Consider the following 19,434-nt stretch of genomic DNA (forward strand, 5'->3'; position numbering starts at 1 on the left):
ACCTCAGGAGTCAGGGTTCGGGCTGGGCCCCCCGGGCCCTGCTCGGCCTGCTGGATCTCGGGGAGGGGTCCCTGCCTGTGGGACAGTGGGTGAGGCTGGCTGTGTTTTCTTTGTTTTTTCTTTTTGGCTTCTCTGATAAAGAGAGGAGGAAGACTGCAGATTTCAGATTAGTAGTGTTGGTTCTGTGCCAGAAGCTTTGTTCTGGGTTGAGCTGCCTCCTATCCCATATATCCATCCCATATCTTGGATATGTTGTTATGTCTCGCAGCTGAATCCTGCCCTCTTGGGCGGGAGCCTGCAGTTCCTGCCTCCTTTTCCCTTTTTGGCTGCTTTTCGGCTCTTGCTTCAGCTGGCTCGGCTGCTTTTGCCTTCTTCGCTTGGCTTTGCTTCGCTCTGCTCTCCGGCTGCCCCTGCCGCCGTTTTCTTCCCCCCGCTGCTTCTGTTTGTTTTTTCTCCTCCTTTCTTTCTCTCCCTCCCCCCCCCCCCCCCCAGGTTTGAACCGGCTCCGGACCTGACCTGACCTGAGAAGTTGGAGAAGACCCGGGCCAGACAGAGACGCGTCAGCACCCTCCCCATCGTCACAGTAACCCGTCTTTTCCCACTATTCGGTGTTAGGGAGTGTATTTTTGTCAATAAACCGGTTTTTCCACTTTCCTCCGAGGTATTTTCCTTCCCGAACCCAGGGCTGGGGGGCGGAAGGGGTGGTGGAGGTTTGGTTTAGGGGACTCCTTCTGGAGGTTCTTCCCTAATTTACTCCAAGCCAGGACAAGCTTCCAGACTGAAGGAGGAGAGACTTTTTGAGAATTTTTTTTCGTAGCTCCAGGGAGCTGATCTAAGTTTGAGTTGCTTTAAATTTGACCAGGGGTGGAAGAAGGTTGTCTATTAGCATTCTTGAGCATGCTTCCTTTCTTCCTCTTTTTTCTGTCGCCTGTGGTCTTGAAGTTTCAGGAGTCAGTTGGAAAAAAAAAGAAAAAAGATCTTGGGCAAAGACTTTAGCTTTTTTTTTTCTTCTGTAAAAGACAGAATAATTTGAAATGTAAAGAGACAAGGTCAGTGAAAAAACTGAGAAAGACTATTGAAAAATAGAATAGAGGAAGTGGACATTTTTGACTGGATTTCTTTCGATGTGAAGTATGAAGAAATGGACTGTTTTTGTAATATTCTAATGTTGATTAAGGGAATGCAAGTTCTAGCCAAAGAGTTGTGTATATTGATATGCATCAATTTTAATTGAGAATTTTGAATAGAGTATGTCCCTGTCTCCTGGGAAAGAATAAAGAAGTCTCTATTTCTTTTGAGATAGAAGCAATTTTAAAGCTGTTTTGTACTAAAAAAGCATTCTTAAAATAATACCCCAAACATGCAAAAACCCATAAGCAGCTTAAGAAACTGTTGTATGGGTACATTTTGTTATGTTGCACAAAATTTGCAAAAATTCCGGGCGGTTGCAAATCTGTGGCCTTGAAAACCACCAGACCTTTTCTTGTAGCATGTTCTCCATAACTCTAGAGAGGCTCCTCCCCCAAAGTAATGTAAAATCATGTTTAAATAGTGGCAATTAACTGAAAATCATAGTTCTCTCTCTGTGTTGAGTGGGAAAGTGAGCAGTTTAAGGAGAGGGGAAAGTCTTTGAATGTCTCATTTTTTTCTCTCTCTCTCTCACTTTTTTTTTCTTTAGTATATGTTAATAAAATCTATCTGTTTTTACTTTTAAATTATACCTGTTTCACCTTTTTCTCCCAAAATCCTATCTCCCAATTAATAAACAAAATTTAGCAAATGTAAAACCATGACATTTGGAATAACTCAAATTTCATGGATGGATTGCTCAGGGGATTAGGAGTCGGTTGGATGGCCACATACAGGGTAGTGGTGAAAGGCTCAGATGGAGCTCAGAGACAAAGGAGTGCTCCTTGGGGTCCATAATGGGAGCAGTGCTTTTTAATGTCTCCATCACCGACACAGACAGTGGGGTTGAGGGCACCTTCAGCATGTTGGCCCACAACCTGGAGCTGAGCAGTGCAGGTGACACACCTGGGAGACAGGATGCAATTCAGGGAGACTTGGACAAGTTCCATAAGTAGGCCCATGGGAACCTCAGAAGTATTTAGGTGGCCAAATGCAAGGTCTTGTACAGGGCTTGTGGCAACTTCAGTATCAGTCCAGAAGTGAATTTGTCCCTCTCTTATCCTTCTTCTACCCCAAGCCTTGCTATCAAGCCCTCCATTCTCAGCCTGGATTGAGACCAGGGGTTTTCCCAACTCATGTGCAGGACCTCATGAAATTCCCATGGGCCCACTTTTGAAGCTTGGTCAGGTCCTCTGGGTAGGCCCCATCTTTTGGGTGCATCACCAGTCCCACTCAGCTTCCTGACACCTGCCAACAGGCTAAGGGTGTGCTCCACCTCACTGTGTCTTTGACAAGGTATTAAAGAGCACTGGTCCAAGGCAGGGCCCTGAGGCACACCATGCCTCACCGGACATAGAACCATGGCTACAAATCTGTCCAGGTCTGTTGGTTCAGTGTTCTTGTGACACCTCTGCAAAACTGCCTGTCCATCTCTTTGGGGTTCTCTCCAAGGTTGGACTTGATAATCTTGTTGCTTATTTTCAATCTTAACAGTTCTCTGGTTCCCTCAGTGCCTCTAATCTGTTGTTTTGTTTCCACCAAGCTGTAGTCAGGGCTTAAAGGGTTAAGGATAAACCAGGTTTTGGAGAAGAAAATGGTTGCAAAAATTCCCAAGGGAAATGTTCTCAGAGGAGATTTTTGCTCTGTCCTTTGCTGTTCCACCCTTGACCCACATTAAAGTAATTAAGGGCAGAGGTTTGAGCTGTTATGGAGTTGCAAATGTGTTGGCTGCTGGCCAGGGCAGCAGAAAGCAAAGAAATCATGACAGGAGAGGAAACAGGCTTGTTCTGTTGGAATAAAGACCCTTGCAGAGGTTTAAATTTTCTGGATGAGACTGGTGGAGAGGAGAGAAGCAAAGTCTGTCAGCTCACACTCTGCATTGCCAGCTCAGCTTCAACTTACAGTAATTCTTGTGTCATACTAAATCAGAAAAGTCCCATTCCCTCCCTCCAAGCCCCCTGACTGGGGACTTGGCTGCTTTGGATTCTCGAATTTTACTCCAAGCAGAAAGTATGATTTTCACCGTTACAGCAAGAACTGGAGCCTTTGGGGCATAAAACATTGCTGAGATTTAAAGAAGATGCTCACTGGGTGATTATTGCCCCCTTCCTGTTCTGCTAGGATCAGGACCTTTGTTTTCCTTGTGTCTGTGTTAATCCAAGCCCACAAAATTTCAGAAATCATTTATGGATTTGAGGACATGAGCTTGATGTAAGAATCAGCCTGAGGCATGTTGCTCCTTCTCCATCCGTGTGGCTTTCCCGTGTTTCCATATATAAGCATAGAAGTAATGGAGAAATGGATTTGATTCCTGGCAGCCTGTGCCCTTAATAACACCCTCCTACCTTTTAACACATTTGTTTTAATTAGGGGAAGCAAAGAGCAGAGATGACATTTTATAGCTGGGCATGTGCAGGCACAGGCTGGGGTTCTCTGCCTTGGTCATTAAGGTCTCTCCAAACCCCTGACAGGAGTGGGGTCACAAGGGACAGGTCCAGGGGAAATGCCCTGAATTTGTGCCAGGGGAACTTTAGGTTGAATGTTGGGAAAATGTCTTTGTGGAAAAGGTGGTCAGGCATTGAAAGGGGCTGCCCAGGCCAGTGGTGGAGTTACTATTCCTGGAAATGTTAAAAAATGTATGAATGTGGCATTTGGGGACAAGGTTAAAGGTGAACAACCTACCACCAGGTCCTGGGTTGATGGCTGGACTCAATGATCTTAGAGGGCTTCTCCAGCTTTAACAATTCCATGATTCTGTGATTACACTCTCAGTTCCTGGAACTCCCAGAATAGGCAACTGACTGGATTTGTTTTTTTCTATCTTCTTCCAAACTTCTTTTTTTACACCCCAGCTCTGCAGAAAGTGGCCAGAATTATGGGGACTTTCAGGACTTGCCCGAACTTAATTCCCACCATTTTTTTACTGCAGTTTGGAATGCTTTGCTCGCCCGTGTCATGGCCAGTGTCTCAAAGTGGGAGCAACTTGTAAATCCCAGGATCTGCCTGGGTGTGACTGACCATCTGTGCTACTGAGCAGATAACTGAGAGTCCCCTCAGGGTTTATGATATGTCAATAAAAGGTTTGGATTAATGGATTACCAACCTAATGCTGTGTGGAGTCTTTATAAATCTCTGACTGTTGGGCAGTCTGAGAGCTCAGGAGAAGAGAGAAAGTCTGAGAGAGACAAAAAAGGCAGAGAAAAGCCAAAGGCAGAGGAAATAAAATCTGTCCAGGTCAGGAGAGGCTTGGCTTTGCAGGCACTATGAAAAGCTTTCTTTCTGGGATAGTCCTGGCAGTCCTTGTCCTGGTGCACGTCTCCCAGGCAGTCTATGTTCAGGTGAGTTTTTTATCTTTCATTTGTTGGTATTACAAATTCAACAAAGTGCTGACATTTTTTAAACTTCTGGCTGCAGCAGGAATCTTGAACTAAATTAATCAACCTGAATTTTTGCTTTGCTCTGCCTTGATTTCCACCTGCATCTCCCTGTGCTCTGGGTGTTCTGTAAAACACTTCAGGTATCACTAAATGCTGCTGCTGTTTATTGACCTTCTCCAGTCATATCTCTGCTCTGAAATCCCTTGGGGACTGAGGTGTTTCATGCCTGGTTCTCCTAGACCTAAAGCCACATGCGGTGATGGTGCTGACTTTAGAGAGTAATGCAAACAAGGTGTGACACAGGAGAAATTGTCTTGTGTTACCTGGTTCTAGGCAGGAAATTCTTTGGGGAAATAATCTGTGAGTTTATGGGATAAAGTCTTAAAAAAAAGGTCAAAGAAGAGCTTAGCTGGATCCAATTAAATATTAATAGGCAGAGAAGTGATTAGAGGAGCCTCTGTGAAATTTTACAAGTACACAGCACCTATGACCGATATTCCATGCAACATGGAAAAGGTTAAGAAGGTACTTCAAGGCCCTGGTCTGTTTTTGGCAAAGCTTTGGAGCTCTCTGCACTCATCCTGAGAGATAGTGTAGATTTCAGTCTGATTGCAATGCAAACAACTTCCTCTGGGGGCCAGGAAAACTAATACTTGTTAAACAATTATTGACTCTCTTTATGTGTGCGCAGCAGGTTTCTAGTGATAAGGTATCTTTGTGTCCTGGACTATACTCTTTTCTGTCCTTTGGATGACAGAGATATCCAGAGCTGGCAGCTTTCTCTCAAACCATTCTTCAACATTTACAGTGCACCAAACAGCTAGTTTTCCACTTGTAGCCATAAAAAAATTAATAAATGAGAATGGCTGCTTCTAGATTGCATAACAGAGTAGGAAGTGCATCTCTGGAGTTTGAGCTAGAATTCTTCTCTCATTAATCATTAAATCTGTGTTTTCCCCACTGTACTTGCTGTGAACTCCGAGTGCATTGCACTTCTTTCACTTGGGGTCTTGAAGGTCTGACTGACTCTGATTCTTCACTGTACAAAGTTGGCTTCCACTCTTCCTTGCTGAAACTGTTCCCAAAATTTCCCTTCCTTGTCTCATAGTATGTCAAATTTAGCTCTCTCCAATACATCTTTCTTACTTGAGGTGGCAGGGTTTTGTCTGTATTTCGCTGTTCCTTTGTTCATTTTTGTCCCCAGGACCTGTAGATCTCAGGGTTTATTCCCAGTTCCTGGTTTCTCTGAAATTGAGCCTCTGGAAATCCTCTCTTTTTTTAGTCCTATGAGTTTTTCTTCTCAGTTGTGTGACCAACACCTGAATCTAGAGCTGTCTTTATAGGAAAAGTGAATTTTTCATAGGCAGGCAGGGCAGAATCAGAAAGACTTTTAGGTTGGGAAGGCCCTTTAAGATCATTAAGATCCAGGACAGAAGATCCACCATGTCCCCAGGTGCCACATCCACATGTTTTTTGGAACAATTCCAGGGCTGGTGACTCTACCACTCCCATGGGCAGCTGGTGCCAGTTCCTGATTAACCTTTATAGATCATTAAGGTCAGAAAAGATCTTTAAGATCATTGTGTTCGACTGATAAATTAACCTGAATAAGATCATAAACTGATTGCAAGAGAAAAGAATTTGACTTAGTTAAGCAAATACATATCCAAAGTGTATATAATTGGGTTTTTTAAACCTTTAACACCAAAATAATGTGATTCTGTAAAAAAACACTCCAAACTCCCAGTCAGAAGCAAATCTTCTCTCCACTTATCTTACACCATTCCCCACTGGACTCATGGGGATGTGAAACAAATGCTAATATTTGGTCCTGTGCTGTATCAGAGTCACTGAATTTTATTTCTTTGGATGAGGAACAGTTACTTGATTCCAGAATCCCAGAATGATTTGGGCTGGAATGGACATTCAAGTTCATCTCATTCTAAACCCTGCCACTGAACCGGAACCTCCTACATCACCTTACTGACTACATGTTGGCCATGAAACCATATTAAAACAGCAGATAAAAATCAGTTTGAAAATGCTTATTTGTCTTCTAGGCCAAACTCTGATTATCTGCAGATGTGTACAGACCTTGTGCATTTAGTTAAACAGCTGCAACACCTGCAACTCAAATTTATGACCTCAAAAAGGTGAAATCCCTTAAAACTGAGGGAGTGACCCTTAACCAATGCACAGGGAGAAGCAACTAAAACCCAGAATAATATTTCTCAGAGTCCTATCCCAGCTTTCTTAAGTTTCTGGTGTGAGCTTTGAGTCAGAAGTGTCATATTTATGTTTCTAAAAACGTGTTTTTCACTAATTTGTGGACAAGTCTTAAATTGGCACAAGGTGGGATTGTTGGGTGTCTGTGCAGGGTCAGGAGCTGGAGTCAATGATCCCTGTGGGTCTCTTCCAACTCAAGAGATTCTGTGATTCTAAATTAGTGGAAACTTTCCACAATGTCTTGGGGTGAAGGGTTTAAGCCCTCAACAATGAGTGGTGTGAAAAAAGAGCCGCTTTCGTATGGTCTCACCCTGCCAGGTCATGGCCAACACCTGACACTTCCACTGCTGTGTTAGGAGAAAGGGTGAACCAAATAAATTTCCATTGACCCCTATTCAAGTTATGATTTTTTAGATCTTTACTGCATATCCCTGGACGTGCTGAATGGAGCTTGGAGCAACCTGGTCTAGTGGAAGGTGTCCCTGCCCTTGGCAGGAGGTGGAATGAGAAGAGCTTTTATGGTCCCTTCCAACCCAACCCATTCCAGATTCTATGACATTGTTCAGTCATCTCTTTTCTAGGCTGAAGATGCCCAGCCTGGATCTTCCTATCCCAGATTTTATGGATATGTCTCATGGGGATGAGCCAGGCCTGAATTCTCTCTCTGTCCACTGCCTTCATTCAGCACAGGTTTTATCTGGGCTTTCTTTCAACACCATCTTTTCCCTCTGTTATATTTTTTGGGAGAGCTCTTGGTTGAAATGCAATGGATTTGCCAAAAGCCTGATTTCCTGACACCTCTTTTTTTCTGATTCTGCACAGGATGGAGACTTGAAATTCCCTCTGGAGTCCGTGAGGAAGCTGAAGGAGCTCATGGATGGGAACAGACACATCAACCCTCGCATGATGGTTCCCATGGCCAGCTATTCCCCATGCCAAGAGAAACACCTTCCTGAGGAATTCCGGCCTGTGTGCAAGAGGGAAGATGCACCCCTGATTTTTAGGAGGCTGAGTAAGTCGTTCATATTTTGTAGTTTTCATTTTTACCACACTTTTCAACCTTAAACATTCCAGAAGCAGGAGGCAAAGCCATGGAATCACTTCTGTGTCATTTCTAGGCAGCTGGGAGGGTTTGCACTGCCTTTGTGCTGCCTTTCTTCTGCCTTTTCTCCTGCAAAGGTTGGGCTCCATTAACCTCCTAAGGAAAATTCCTGCAGTGCTGAGCTGAACTGTTCTCTGGGCACTGTCCACTGCTGTGACCATGGAAAAGTTCATCCAAGTAGAATAATGGAATCACTGAGTGGTTTGGTTGGGGGGACCTTAAAACTCATCTCATTCCACCCCCTGCCATGGGCAGGGACACCTTCCACTATCCCAGGCTGTTCCAAGCCCCATCCAACTTGGCCTTGGACACTTCCATGGATCCAGGGGCAGACACAGCTGCCCTGGGCAACCTGTGCCATGGCCTCACCTCCTTTACAGAGAGGAATTTCCTCCCAGTATCTCATCTAGATCTACCCTTCTCTAGCTTAAGCCATTCCTCCTTGTCCAAAGTCCCTCTGCCATGGGCTGCTGCTGCATTGTTTGCATTTTTAAGTTATTATATTGCATTTATCTACTGTCCAGTACAAGGGACGCTTTAGGACAAAATGCTGCCATGTCCTGTTGTCCTCTTGCTTCCACATATTGCCATTGCTTCCCAATGTATTCAGGTTTGATTTCATTCCTTCAAAGCCAGATTTTAGCATGAGCTTATTTTCTTAGAGCAGTATTACCTACAAGGATCTTTCAAATGATAAAATAGGATTGCAAAGGAGTCTCCAAATGCTTTGATAGGTGGCTCTGCCCTCCTGGCATCTGACTGAATCCCTCCTTTCTTCTGGACAGGCCTGGCTGCCGAGGATGACCTGTGTGAGATCTGTGCCAATGCTGCCTGTGCCGGCTGCTTCTGAGAAGGTGGAAAAACTCACACAAGACATGTCCAGCTGGGAAGTTTTTGCATTCCTGTGACAAGATCATGTGCTTTCACCAATCAATATTCCCAGGCTTCATCTCCCACTCCAGCCAAACTGGAGCTGCCAGCTCATGGGGACATCCCTGCACCCTTGCAGCACCTGGATCAAGTCCCACTACCAGAGCAGTTCTTCCATCAAGGAGGTTTAGACTTCTCTGAGAGGTGGAGGTGCTGCAGAAGTTCTGTGACACTGGAATGGAAATGCCTCATGTTTCATTTCCCAGTATTTTGCCTGGATTTGAACAAGCTAGGTGAAATTCAGCATACCCTGCAGCCTTTTTAATAGCTAATATTTAATATCTAAGGTTTAATGTCCAATAAGTAGTATCTAATCATTAATATCTGCCTGTGATTTAGCCTCTACTACACACAACATCACTGGGTTATTCCCTTTCCCCGTCTCTCCTTCCCAGTGTGTTGGATCCCTTTCCCTCCCACCTGTCTGCAGGTGACACCTTTGAGTGTGTAGCAGAACTGTAACAAATAACTTGAGATGAATTCCTGGTGTTTAGGAACATTCTGACAGCCAGAAATCAGATTGTTCCTTGTACTGATTGTTGTTGATTTAGGGAATGGGTATAGAGGAGCACAGGAACACTTCTTCCTTGGCTGGATATCAAGGTTCTTTAAACGGTCTTTGAGAGAAAAGAATTCCAAAGTGCAGTGCTAAAATCACACTGAAATGAAAGCATTGCCTGTTTTATTTATTGGTGGCACGATTGTGAAGAAATGATCTGCCTGTGTTTATGTGCTATACAAGCAATAAAAACTAATAATAATTCTGATTTTTGTTTTGTTTGTTATTACTGGGTTTTGGGGTGGATTTTGTTTTAGGATACTCTTCTTGCCTTCTTTCTTTTTCCCCAAATAAGGCATTTTGTGTCTGCGGCTTCCCGGAATAAAAGATATCTTTTAACAATGTCTTGAACTTAAACCAATTTGTAGTCACAGAATCACAGAACTATTCGGGCTGGAAAAGCCCTCCAGGATCATTGAGTACAACCTCTTCCTGGTCCCCATCTTGTCACCCAGCCCAGAACACTGAGTGTCATGCCCAGTCCTTCCTTGGACACCTCCAGGGATAGGGACTCCACCACTGCCCTGGGCAGCTCCTTCCTATTCCTGACCACCCTTTCCATGAAGAAATTTCTCTTGATATCCAACCTAACCCTCCCCTGGCATAACTTGAGGCCCTTCCCTCTCATTCTGTCCCTGTTTCCTGGGAGCAGAGCCTGACCCCTGCAGCTGCCCCTTCCTGTCAGGGAGTTGTGGAGAGGCAGAAGGTCCCTCCTGAGCCTCCTTTTCTCCAGGCTGAGTACCCTCCAGGTCATGGTAATGCAAGAACATATCAGAGATTTTAAATGTTTTCCTCCTATTTGCAACTGTTGAACTACTATCCCCATTTTTATATATGAAATGGAGATAATATGCTGAGCCCTCCACTTAGCAACCAAGGTCCACCAAGACCCTTCATGCTCCAAATCTATATCCTCAGCCCTGGAATTTGGAGAGTAAATCCAGAAGTGATGTTAGAAAATTATCATGAGGTACATAAATTCCTACTTCATTTGACAGGAAAACTGTGAGGGTATAGAAGAGGATTCTTTACATCCAATATTTTGACTACCCCAGGACAAAACACATCCAGAGCAAATTCCAAAGAGAGTGTCCCTTATGAATGCTCCTCCTGCTGCTTTGAAGTTGACACCTCTGGGAAATGGGACTTCTTGACTCAAACACTGCAAGGCCTTCTTTTAAACCTGAAGTTATTTCTCCGAATAGGGAAGGGACTTACTATTTTCCTTTAAAACTAATGTGACAAAACCTCAGGTCCCAGCACAGCAGCTTGGACCAGTTCCTGTAGAGAAGAAGGTTATGGATTTTGCAAGGGAGACTTGTTGGAAACAGGATTAGGACCAAGATCCTGCTGAAACACTGGCAGTGCTCAGGTGGGGCAGGAGGATTGGTCTGGAGAGTTTCTCACAAATCTTCTGCCCCTTTGGATCCAGGGCCACCCCAAGTGACACCCCAGGCTTATTTAGCCTGGTCTGTAGAGAACTGCAGAGGGAAAAAGGGGGATAAAGGAGGGCACAAAACCTTCATTTTGTCCCTGCTGGCTGAGATTTGTGATTCTGGGGGGTTGGCTTGACAGCAGGAGGTTGTGTTCTTGGGGAAGAAGGAGTGGGGGCACACAGGAAAAGAAACAAACATAGAATGGCCTGGGTTGGATAAAGATAATGCAGAAAGGATGACAGATAAAGGAAGCCCGGAGCAAGGAGTGGAGATCTAATTTTGCAGTTGGCTTAGGAAGCCTTGCCAGAACTCAAACATTAAGGCCTATATTTCCCAGCTATCTCTGGGAACTGGAGCTGTGGCTCAGAGCAGAGCAGAGCAGAGCAGGGATTTCATCAGGCTGGTTACCAGCTCAGCTACCTGCACAGCCTGTGGGAATCACAGAATCAGGGAATTGTTAAGGTTGGAAAAGCCCTCTGGGACCATGGAATGCAACCATTAACCCAGCACTGCCACAGTTATCACCAGCCACATCCTGCAGGTTTCATTCTCTTCAGGAGTGCCAGGCTGATGTGATGAACTGCTAATGTTAATCATGGGATACATAATCACAGAATATCCAAAGCTGGAAGGGATCAGTGTGTCCAACATTGGGATATGGACTGGAGGGGTATCTGTGTTTAACAACTGGATATTGCTGTTTTAAATGAGAATATTTATTTGCTTTAAGAAGTAACCTCTGAGTTTAGGATTTATTTGCTGTACTTATTCAGGAAAATGTGAAAAGTGCTTCTTGCACAAGGAAGCTGCTGCGTCTCCTCCAAGCCTGAGCCCACCACCATCACGTTCAATGCACATGAACACCAGGGAGTGAGGGAAGGAAAGCCATGATGAATTTCAAGGAAATGTCTGCTGGGTTTCCCTACCTTTATTTCAGAGATAAGACAAAGCTTTCAGCTATCACAGCTCAGAGTAAGGAGCTGCTGGCTTAGCTCTGTTTTCTCACTTGACTGTCCCTTGCCACGGTGAGGGGAGAACCTGAAGTGGAGCATCAGTGAACCGCCCCCCCCCCCCCCCCCCCCCCCGGCATTGTCAAGTACCCTGAGATCAGCGGTGTATTTGTGGTCTATTTTTTTCTGCTTCAACCTCTCAGAAGCTCAAGGACATGGGTTTATGGGTTTATGGCTGATGTCTATGAATCTGTGCAAACTTGTTTTCTCAGAGCCCCACGCTCTGTCCTGAACCACAGAGGTGCTCATAAACAACCTTTGTTGGAAAGTCTGGGCATGGGAATTACCCTGTATCCCTGCCTGTTCCAAAGCACAGAGACCAGGCTGGAAAAAGAGATTCAGAGTCCCAAGACCAGGCTCTGAATTTGTGAGTCCCAGGTACAAAGTTCCAAGTACTTGGAAGATTTTTCCATTTTTATAGCCCAGCATCAAAATCTGTATTTCATGGCTGTTCTCTCATTTTTCTTCTTAAGTCCACTATTAGACCACTATTAGCTGTGAATTTCCTAGATTGGTGTAAAAAACTGAATTTTCACATGATTTCTTGGACTGAAACCCGGGTAAAGTAAAAAATGTTAAGCAAATGTTGTATAAGATGATTCAAATTTTCTGGTCAACATAAAGAAACTCCAAACAGGTGATTATTGTGTTCTGAACAAGCACATTTCAAGGTGTTCTGGGTTGACGCTGTCTCCTATCCCATATCTTGGACTACACTGTTGTGTCTGGCAGCTGCACCTCCCTCTCTGGTGGAGCCTGCTGTTTTTGCTGCTGCTTCTCTCTCTCTCTCTCTGCCTGCCTGCTGCCTGCCCCTGCCGCTGGCTTTCGCCACTTCTGTTTGTTTTTTTCCCCTCTTTCCTTTTCTTCCTTTTCTTTTTTCTTCCCCCCGCCCCGCCCCTTCCCCAAAGATTTTGGACCGGCTCTGGACCTGACCTGACCTGAGAAGTCGGAGGATCTCCGGGGCCTGCAGAAAAGAAGTGTCGCACCCTCTTCACTCACAGTAACCTTTCTTTCTTTAGTGTTGGGTAGTGTTCTTTTCCATTGTCAATAAACCGTTTTTTTCCACTTTTCCTCCAAGGCATTTTCCTTCCTGAACCCAGGGCTGGGAAGGGGGATGGGGTGGTGGAGGTTCGTTTTAGGGGACTCGTTTTAGAGGTTCTCCTCTAATTTATTCTAAACCAGGACATTTCTTGGTGCGTTGGCCAGGAAAGGAGGCCAGAGAAAGTGGAAAAAATCTTAATAATAATATTGGTGGTTCTAATTGTTTTGTGGGTGTATTGGGATGGTTTTTTCTGGATTCATAATGTCATTCGGGGTGAAAGCCTGCCAATACTTCTTGTCCTCAGGGGTTTTTGAGGTCTTAATAGCTCTGTGGTAGGGTTATTCCCTTACCTAGAAATAGCTCTGGTATTGCTCCTAATATGTAGTTTTTGGGGCCGTGGGGCACTAACCAGAATATTCATTGGGCTGGGCTTGCTTGTGATGCTTTAAAGGAGGGCTGTTAAGATGCTTGAATCTGTTCCAGGAGTGTATAGTTCATTGTTATGGTGGTGCATTCAGTTTGTTAGGGGAGAAGCAGGGGGAGAGTTTTTCAGCCTCTGTCTTCCCTCTTCTCCTTCGAATTTTTTACATCTCTATTAGAAAATGTTCAGTTTACCCTGAGTGTTAAAGAGACCATCCTTCTGGCATTTAATTTAGTAAGTTTTCTCTATACTGTCTGCAGTTTATATAAAATGAAAGCTGAGATTTCTAAAGGGGCTAATGAGACTTCTGATTTAGGGGTAAAACCCACAAAGAGAAATCTTGAGTGGAGTGGGAAATGGGAAGATATGGGCCAAATTTTAAAGGAATTTTCTGATCCTATAATCTGGGACTTCCCATCTGAACAAATTCAGAACCCAGCCGAGGTGGCAAAGTATTTGAAAGAGAAGTGCCGTGGTAATACTAAGGAGAAAAGGATTATTGCAGTGAGCTGGGCCCTGGCATATGTTTATTGTACTCTGCTAGATACTGAAGGACAGCAGATAAAAGAAAGGGAACAGGGAGATAAGCTAGTTACCATCCCAGTCACTCAGGCTGCAGCTAATATCCTGGGCTCCGAGCCAACAGCTAAACCAGACAGGGAGTCTAAGACACTGGCAGTCGCCAGGGCAAAGAGAGCACGAAAGACTGATCGACCAGTGGAGGATGATGATGATGAAGGTGAAGGGCCCTCAAGGCCTCCCGAGGACACCCAATCAGAAGCTGGACAAACTGACATAAAATCAGAAGCTGAACCAACTGACACCCGATTGGGAGCTGGACCAACTGGCCTAAGATCAAATGCCCAACCAGCTGGCACAAGATCAGGACCCACTATTGATTCCTTTTTCCTGAAGGACCTTTGAGGCTTGAGAAAGGATTACATTCGACGACCAGATGAGTCTATAATTAGTTGGTTAGTCTGTCTCTGGGATGCTGCAGGCGAAGCTACAATTCTGGATGGCACTGAAGCAAGGCATTTGGGCTCCCTGTCACATGATCCAGTTATTGACCAAGGAATGATGAGGGAGGCTACCCCTTGCAGTCTCTGGGAATGAGTCCTGGGAAGTGTGGCACAAAGATACCTGTGTGCAGATGATCTCTACCTGCAGCAGACCCAGTGGAAGACCATAGAACAAGGGATTCAACGCTTGAGAGAAATGGCAGTGGCGGAGATTATCTTCTCAGATGACCTAAACACTAAGAACCCAGACTTGGTACCATGTACACCTGTGATGTGGCGAAAACTTGTACGACTTGGACCATCAGAATATGCTTCTGCTCTAGCAATAATGAAGCGGGAGGAGACACATGAAATCGTGCTCGATATGGCAAGGAAGCTTCGAGCATATGCTGCTGCAGTACATGGCTCAACTCACGCCAGGATTGCAGCTGTGGAAACACGACTGCAGAAATTGGAAGATAAATTAGAGGAAAATCACAAAAAGCTCAGGGAAGAGATTAAGGAGGACTTCCTCCAAATTTAAGCCGTTCAAATTAGAGGCCCTGGTGTTCAACGCGGGTGTACCTCTGTTGGGGAGAGAAGGCGCACTCCGAGAACCGAGTTGTGGGTCTTCTTGTGTGAAGCTGGGGAGGACATGAGGAGATGGGATGGAAAACCCACAGCGGCTCTGGCACAACGGGTGCGTAAATTGAAAGAAGGTAGGATTCAAAGAGGAAGTCCTACTAAACAGAGAGCAGCACCAGTTGTCTGCAGCCGGGACGTTAGGTATGGTGACGATGATGATATGTCCAATCCCCTGGAGGGAACCTCTGGGACATGTGCCCAGGGAAAGAAGGATAATCACGCTTAGAGGGGCTCTGCCTCTAGCCAGGTAGAGGTTAGGGAAAATTGTGTGTTTTGGATGGTGTGGGTTCATTGGCCTGGCACATTAGAACCACAACAATATGAGGCCTTGGTTGACACTGGTGCACAGTGCACATTGCTCCCATCAAGACATGTGGGAGAAGAATCTGTTTTTATTGCTGGTGTGACAGGGGGAATCACAGGATGTTACTTTGGTGGAAGCTGATGTTAGTCTGACTGGAAATGAGTGGAAGAGGCACCCTATTGTGACTGGCCCAGAGGCACCACGTATTTTGGGCACAGACTTCCTCCGAAATGGGTATTTCAAAGACCCAAAGGGATTCAGATGGGCATTTGGGATAGCAGCTGTAGAGACAGAGGGTGTTAGGCAACTGAACACCTTGCCTGGACTATCAGATTACCCATCTGCTGTAGGACTGCTGAAGGTGGAAGACCAACAAGTGCCAATCACCACTTCCACAGTGCATCGATGGCAGTACAGAACAACTCGAGATGCAGTGATTCCCATCCACAAGATGATCCGTGAGCTGGAGAGCCAAGGGGTGGTCTGTAAAACCCACTCACCCTTTAACAGCCCCATCTGGCCTGTGTGCAAGTCAGACGGAGAATGGAGATTGACTGTAAACTACAAAGCATTAAATGAAGTGACTCCACCGCTGAGTGCTGCCGTGCCGGACATGCTGGAACTCCGGTACCAGCTGGAGTCCAAGGCAGCAAGGTGGTATGCCACTATTGACATTGCCAGTGCCTTTTTCTCCATTCCTCTGGCTGCAGAATGCAGGCCTCAGTTTGCTTTCACCTGGAGGGGTGTGCAGTACACTTGGAATCAACTGCCCCAGGGGTGGAAGCACAGTCCTACTATTTGTCATGGATTGATTCAAACTGTATTGGAAGAGGGTGAGGCTCCAGAACATCTGCAGTACATCGATGACATCATTGTGTGGGGGAACACTGCATTTGAAGTGTTTGAAAAAGGAGAGAAGATCATCCAGATTCTCCTGGAAGCTGGTTTTGCTATCAAGAAGAACAAAGTTAAGGGACCTGCTAGAGAAATCCAACCCTGGGTTTTGTCAGAGCTCTGGATTCCTTTCCAATTTTTGGCTCTTACAGAATTGAAATTGTCTCCTTTTCTCTGCTCCCTGTCATGCTGATGCTTGCACCAGAGATGGAAAGTCATTATGGAAAAGTGAATTTAACTCAGGATGTTCCTACAATGAGCTCTTCTGCCATTTCTAGTGCTTCTGTTTAATGTTCATAATTTTAAGCGTGGGAAATAGACTTGTAGAGCATTCTCAAAGCCTGACAGAAGGCTCACACTCACATAGAATGCATCTGTATGCAAACTGAGATAAAATACACTGATATAGAAAGGCCATGGATAAGAACAGACATTGTTAAGAGAGAAGTTGAACTAGAAACAAGTTTCAGATGATGACCTTGCAAATAGATTTGATACTGTAGAGAAATAGGGATCATAGGGCTCTGTCTGATCCTCTCTACCCCAATCAACCTCTGACTCTCACACTGACTTCCCAAATTAACTTCAGACCTGCCTCATCCAATGAATGATTAAAATTTGAACTCTTGGTTGAACCTGAAGACAGTGTTTGTCTGCCCTGCTCAGCTCACCCAAGTGCTGTGGGACAGGATTGCTCTTAGGTCCCAGCTCCTATCCCACAGGGAGCAGATGGATCTCACCGCTTTGACAGCAGCTCATGATGTGCGTGTTTGTAACCCAAATGCTGAGCAGTATTCAGGCAGCAATCAAGCTCACACAACCACACGCTACCAGGCTAGCTCAGCAAGAGAGGCAGGAAGCTCTCAGCCCCAAATCAATTCCCAGCAAGTGTTTATTCCAGTGTGCTGAAGATGAATCTGGAGCCAGAGAGGGAGAACATTTGGTTTTCCTTAGTTATTTATATAGGGTCTCAAGTTCGCGGGTGGTACAAGGAGCAGGGCAGGGGGCAAGTGACCATAGGGAAGAGAGGAACAGGACACCAAGCCCCATAGCCAATGGGAAAACAGGGAAAGGGGATGTCATGGGGTAGGTGATGGACTTGCGAAACCCAGGGAGTCTCAGAGGGTTTTTCCTCACCTGAGATTTAGGTGGTTTAAAGTCCTTGGCCCTCTAAAAGCCCCAAGTCATGTCGGTATAAAAAAGCAGAGTCTTCATGGTCTGTTTTCAGGGTTCCCATGTTGTTTATTATTTGGTATCTCAAAATTTTCTCTGCTCCCAGCCGAGGTCAGACAGCAGCTGGGACACAAGGTGACTGCCCACGATGGGATGTCCCCTAACATTTATACAGATAACTACGTATTGGTTATTTACTATTTTGTACCAATGCCCAGTGTCCACACTAAAAGTGACATTTCTACTTTGCTCCAATCCACTCTAACTACTTTGTGACATCACCACCCCAAAAGATGGAGGATGAGGAAGAAGAAGTACATGAGGTACCACCCAAATTCCACCATCTTGTCCCCATTTACCTCTATTCTATAAACTCTAAAACTACTGAATTCTGTATCGTCTACTGTACTAAACTACTGTTTTCACATCCCAGTGGTTTGTAATTCCTTTCTCAGGGTCGGAAGCCTCTCCCATGGATTAAAATCAAACCCGGTGTTTTCCTGGGCTCTGTGCCAAGGTCTCTGAGCCCCCTGGACCGTCTCCACACCCCCCTGTCCAGGGCTCAAATTCCCTTCCTTGGGTCCCAGGCCATCCAAGGGGATGTCCTGGACTCCAACAGGGAGAAGATTGCACAGTGTCTGCAACAATCCATGGGGGAGAAGCCTTTTTTTACATCTGGGGTATCTTAACCTTTTCCAGGGAAGGGCAGTTGGAAATTCCTTTAATGTGGACACAAGGGTGTCCACAGGGGTCCAGTGGGAGAAGTCCCTACCAGGGACTGGAACTAAATGATCTTTGGGATCCCTCCCAACACAAACCATTCTATGATTCTATGATTCTTCAACACCTCAGTCCCTGAAAAATGAGCTACAATGGATTGTCTCACTGGGAATTTAACTGGGTGATTTGTATTTTGAGAAAAGATCATGTTGATTCCCTTATTTTTCACCAAACCATCAGGCTTGTGTTACCTCACACCTCCTTCTTATTTCTAAATCCATTATTTTTCCTATTCCACTAATTAAAAAGTTCATTACTTTTCTCCACTTGTGTTCTGTAAATGACTCTTGAATCTCTGAAGTGTTTTGTGGGGTTGGAGAGCCAAGATCAGGTTGGACGGGGCTTGGAGTAATGTGTTGGAGTGGAAAGTATCCTTGTCCATGGCAGGGGTGGGATGGGCTTCAAGGTCCCTGCCCACTCAGATGAGTCTGGGATTCTCTGATATGATTGATTCTCTGATTTGCTATTAATGTTTAATCACTAATGAGAGGACAGATGTCAGCCTAGTGCTGATATCTTTCTCCTCACATCATACGAGATTTCACTCACCCTAATACTCCTTTACTTCAGCTCCCAACAATGGAGCATTTTTGCAGCTGTTGAGCACTGAGATGACAAATTCCATCAGTTCCATAATTCCAAGAGCTTCTTGAAGCACTTGTTTATCCAGAGTCTGGCAGTTCTTCCCTGTGTCCAGCACTTGCCACTCCCAGCCCCAGGTGCCCCTTATCCCTTTGTCACTGTGTAGTTCTGTGTTATGAATGTTCACAGTCATCAGGAAGGTAGGATTTTCCCCTTTCTCAGCATTGTTGGATTCACAGACTTTTTTGCCTATTCTCCCTTAAATTTGCCTTACATTTCCCCCTAGATTTCTCTTATCTTTCTCCTCACTTTGCTTGGGTCTTCCACATTTCCACATTATCCAGGCCTTGGCTGATACATCCATTTATTCTACTTATTGGCTGCTAGTTCTCGTCCTTCCTACTGGCACCATTCCCAGTCTCTTATCTTTAATTTTTGGAGTTCAGGTTGGTTGTTTTTTTTCTCCTTGATTTTGTAATGTGGCTCTTTATCCAGCTTTTATTATTCCTTCTCTTCCATTTCTGCCTCATGACTCTTGGTCCTTATGGGATTTTCCTGCCCATCTCTCCCTCTGTTCTGCTGAAGCTCAAAATTCCCTGGACTGATAATTTTTTCTTAGTTTAAAATATATTATTTCCAAGTATTTCTCATATTCCTACTCTCTTATTTAGTTCTAGCCACCAGTGTTCTCAAACAACCAGCCTTAGATCCCATTAAAATACTAATCCCACCACTTCTTTCCAGTTCCCACCCTGTATCCCTTCTATCTAGAAATGTGTTGTGTTTATCTGCTTCTGCTACTATTAACCACGGGCTTCTCACCC

At 45.0% G+C, this 19,434-nt stretch overlaps 1 protein-coding gene across 1 annotated transcript; it reads left to right on the forward strand.

Annotated features, from left to right (window-relative positions):
• Positions 1–3,935: 3,935 nt before the first annotated feature.
• On the forward strand, positions 3,936–9,530 carry LOC136370691 (guanylin-like). Its single transcript, XM_066334217.1, has 3 exons — positions 3,936–4,466; positions 7,554–7,743; positions 8,619–9,530. Exons 1-3 carry the CDS (start codon positions 4,392–4,394, stop codon positions 8,681–8,683), a joined length of 330 nt encoding a protein of 109 aa, XP_066190314.1. The 5' UTR covers positions 3,936–4,391; the 3' UTR covers positions 8,684–9,530.
• Positions 9,531–19,434: the final 9,904 nt, after the last annotated feature.

Source organism: Sylvia atricapilla, chromosome 22 (assembly GCF_009819655.1).
Source record: "Sylvia atricapilla isolate bSylAtr1 chromosome 22, bSylAtr1.pri, whole genome shotgun sequence".
Taxonomy (NCBI): domain Eukaryota; kingdom Metazoa; phylum Chordata; class Aves; order Passeriformes; family Sylviidae; genus Sylvia; species Sylvia atricapilla.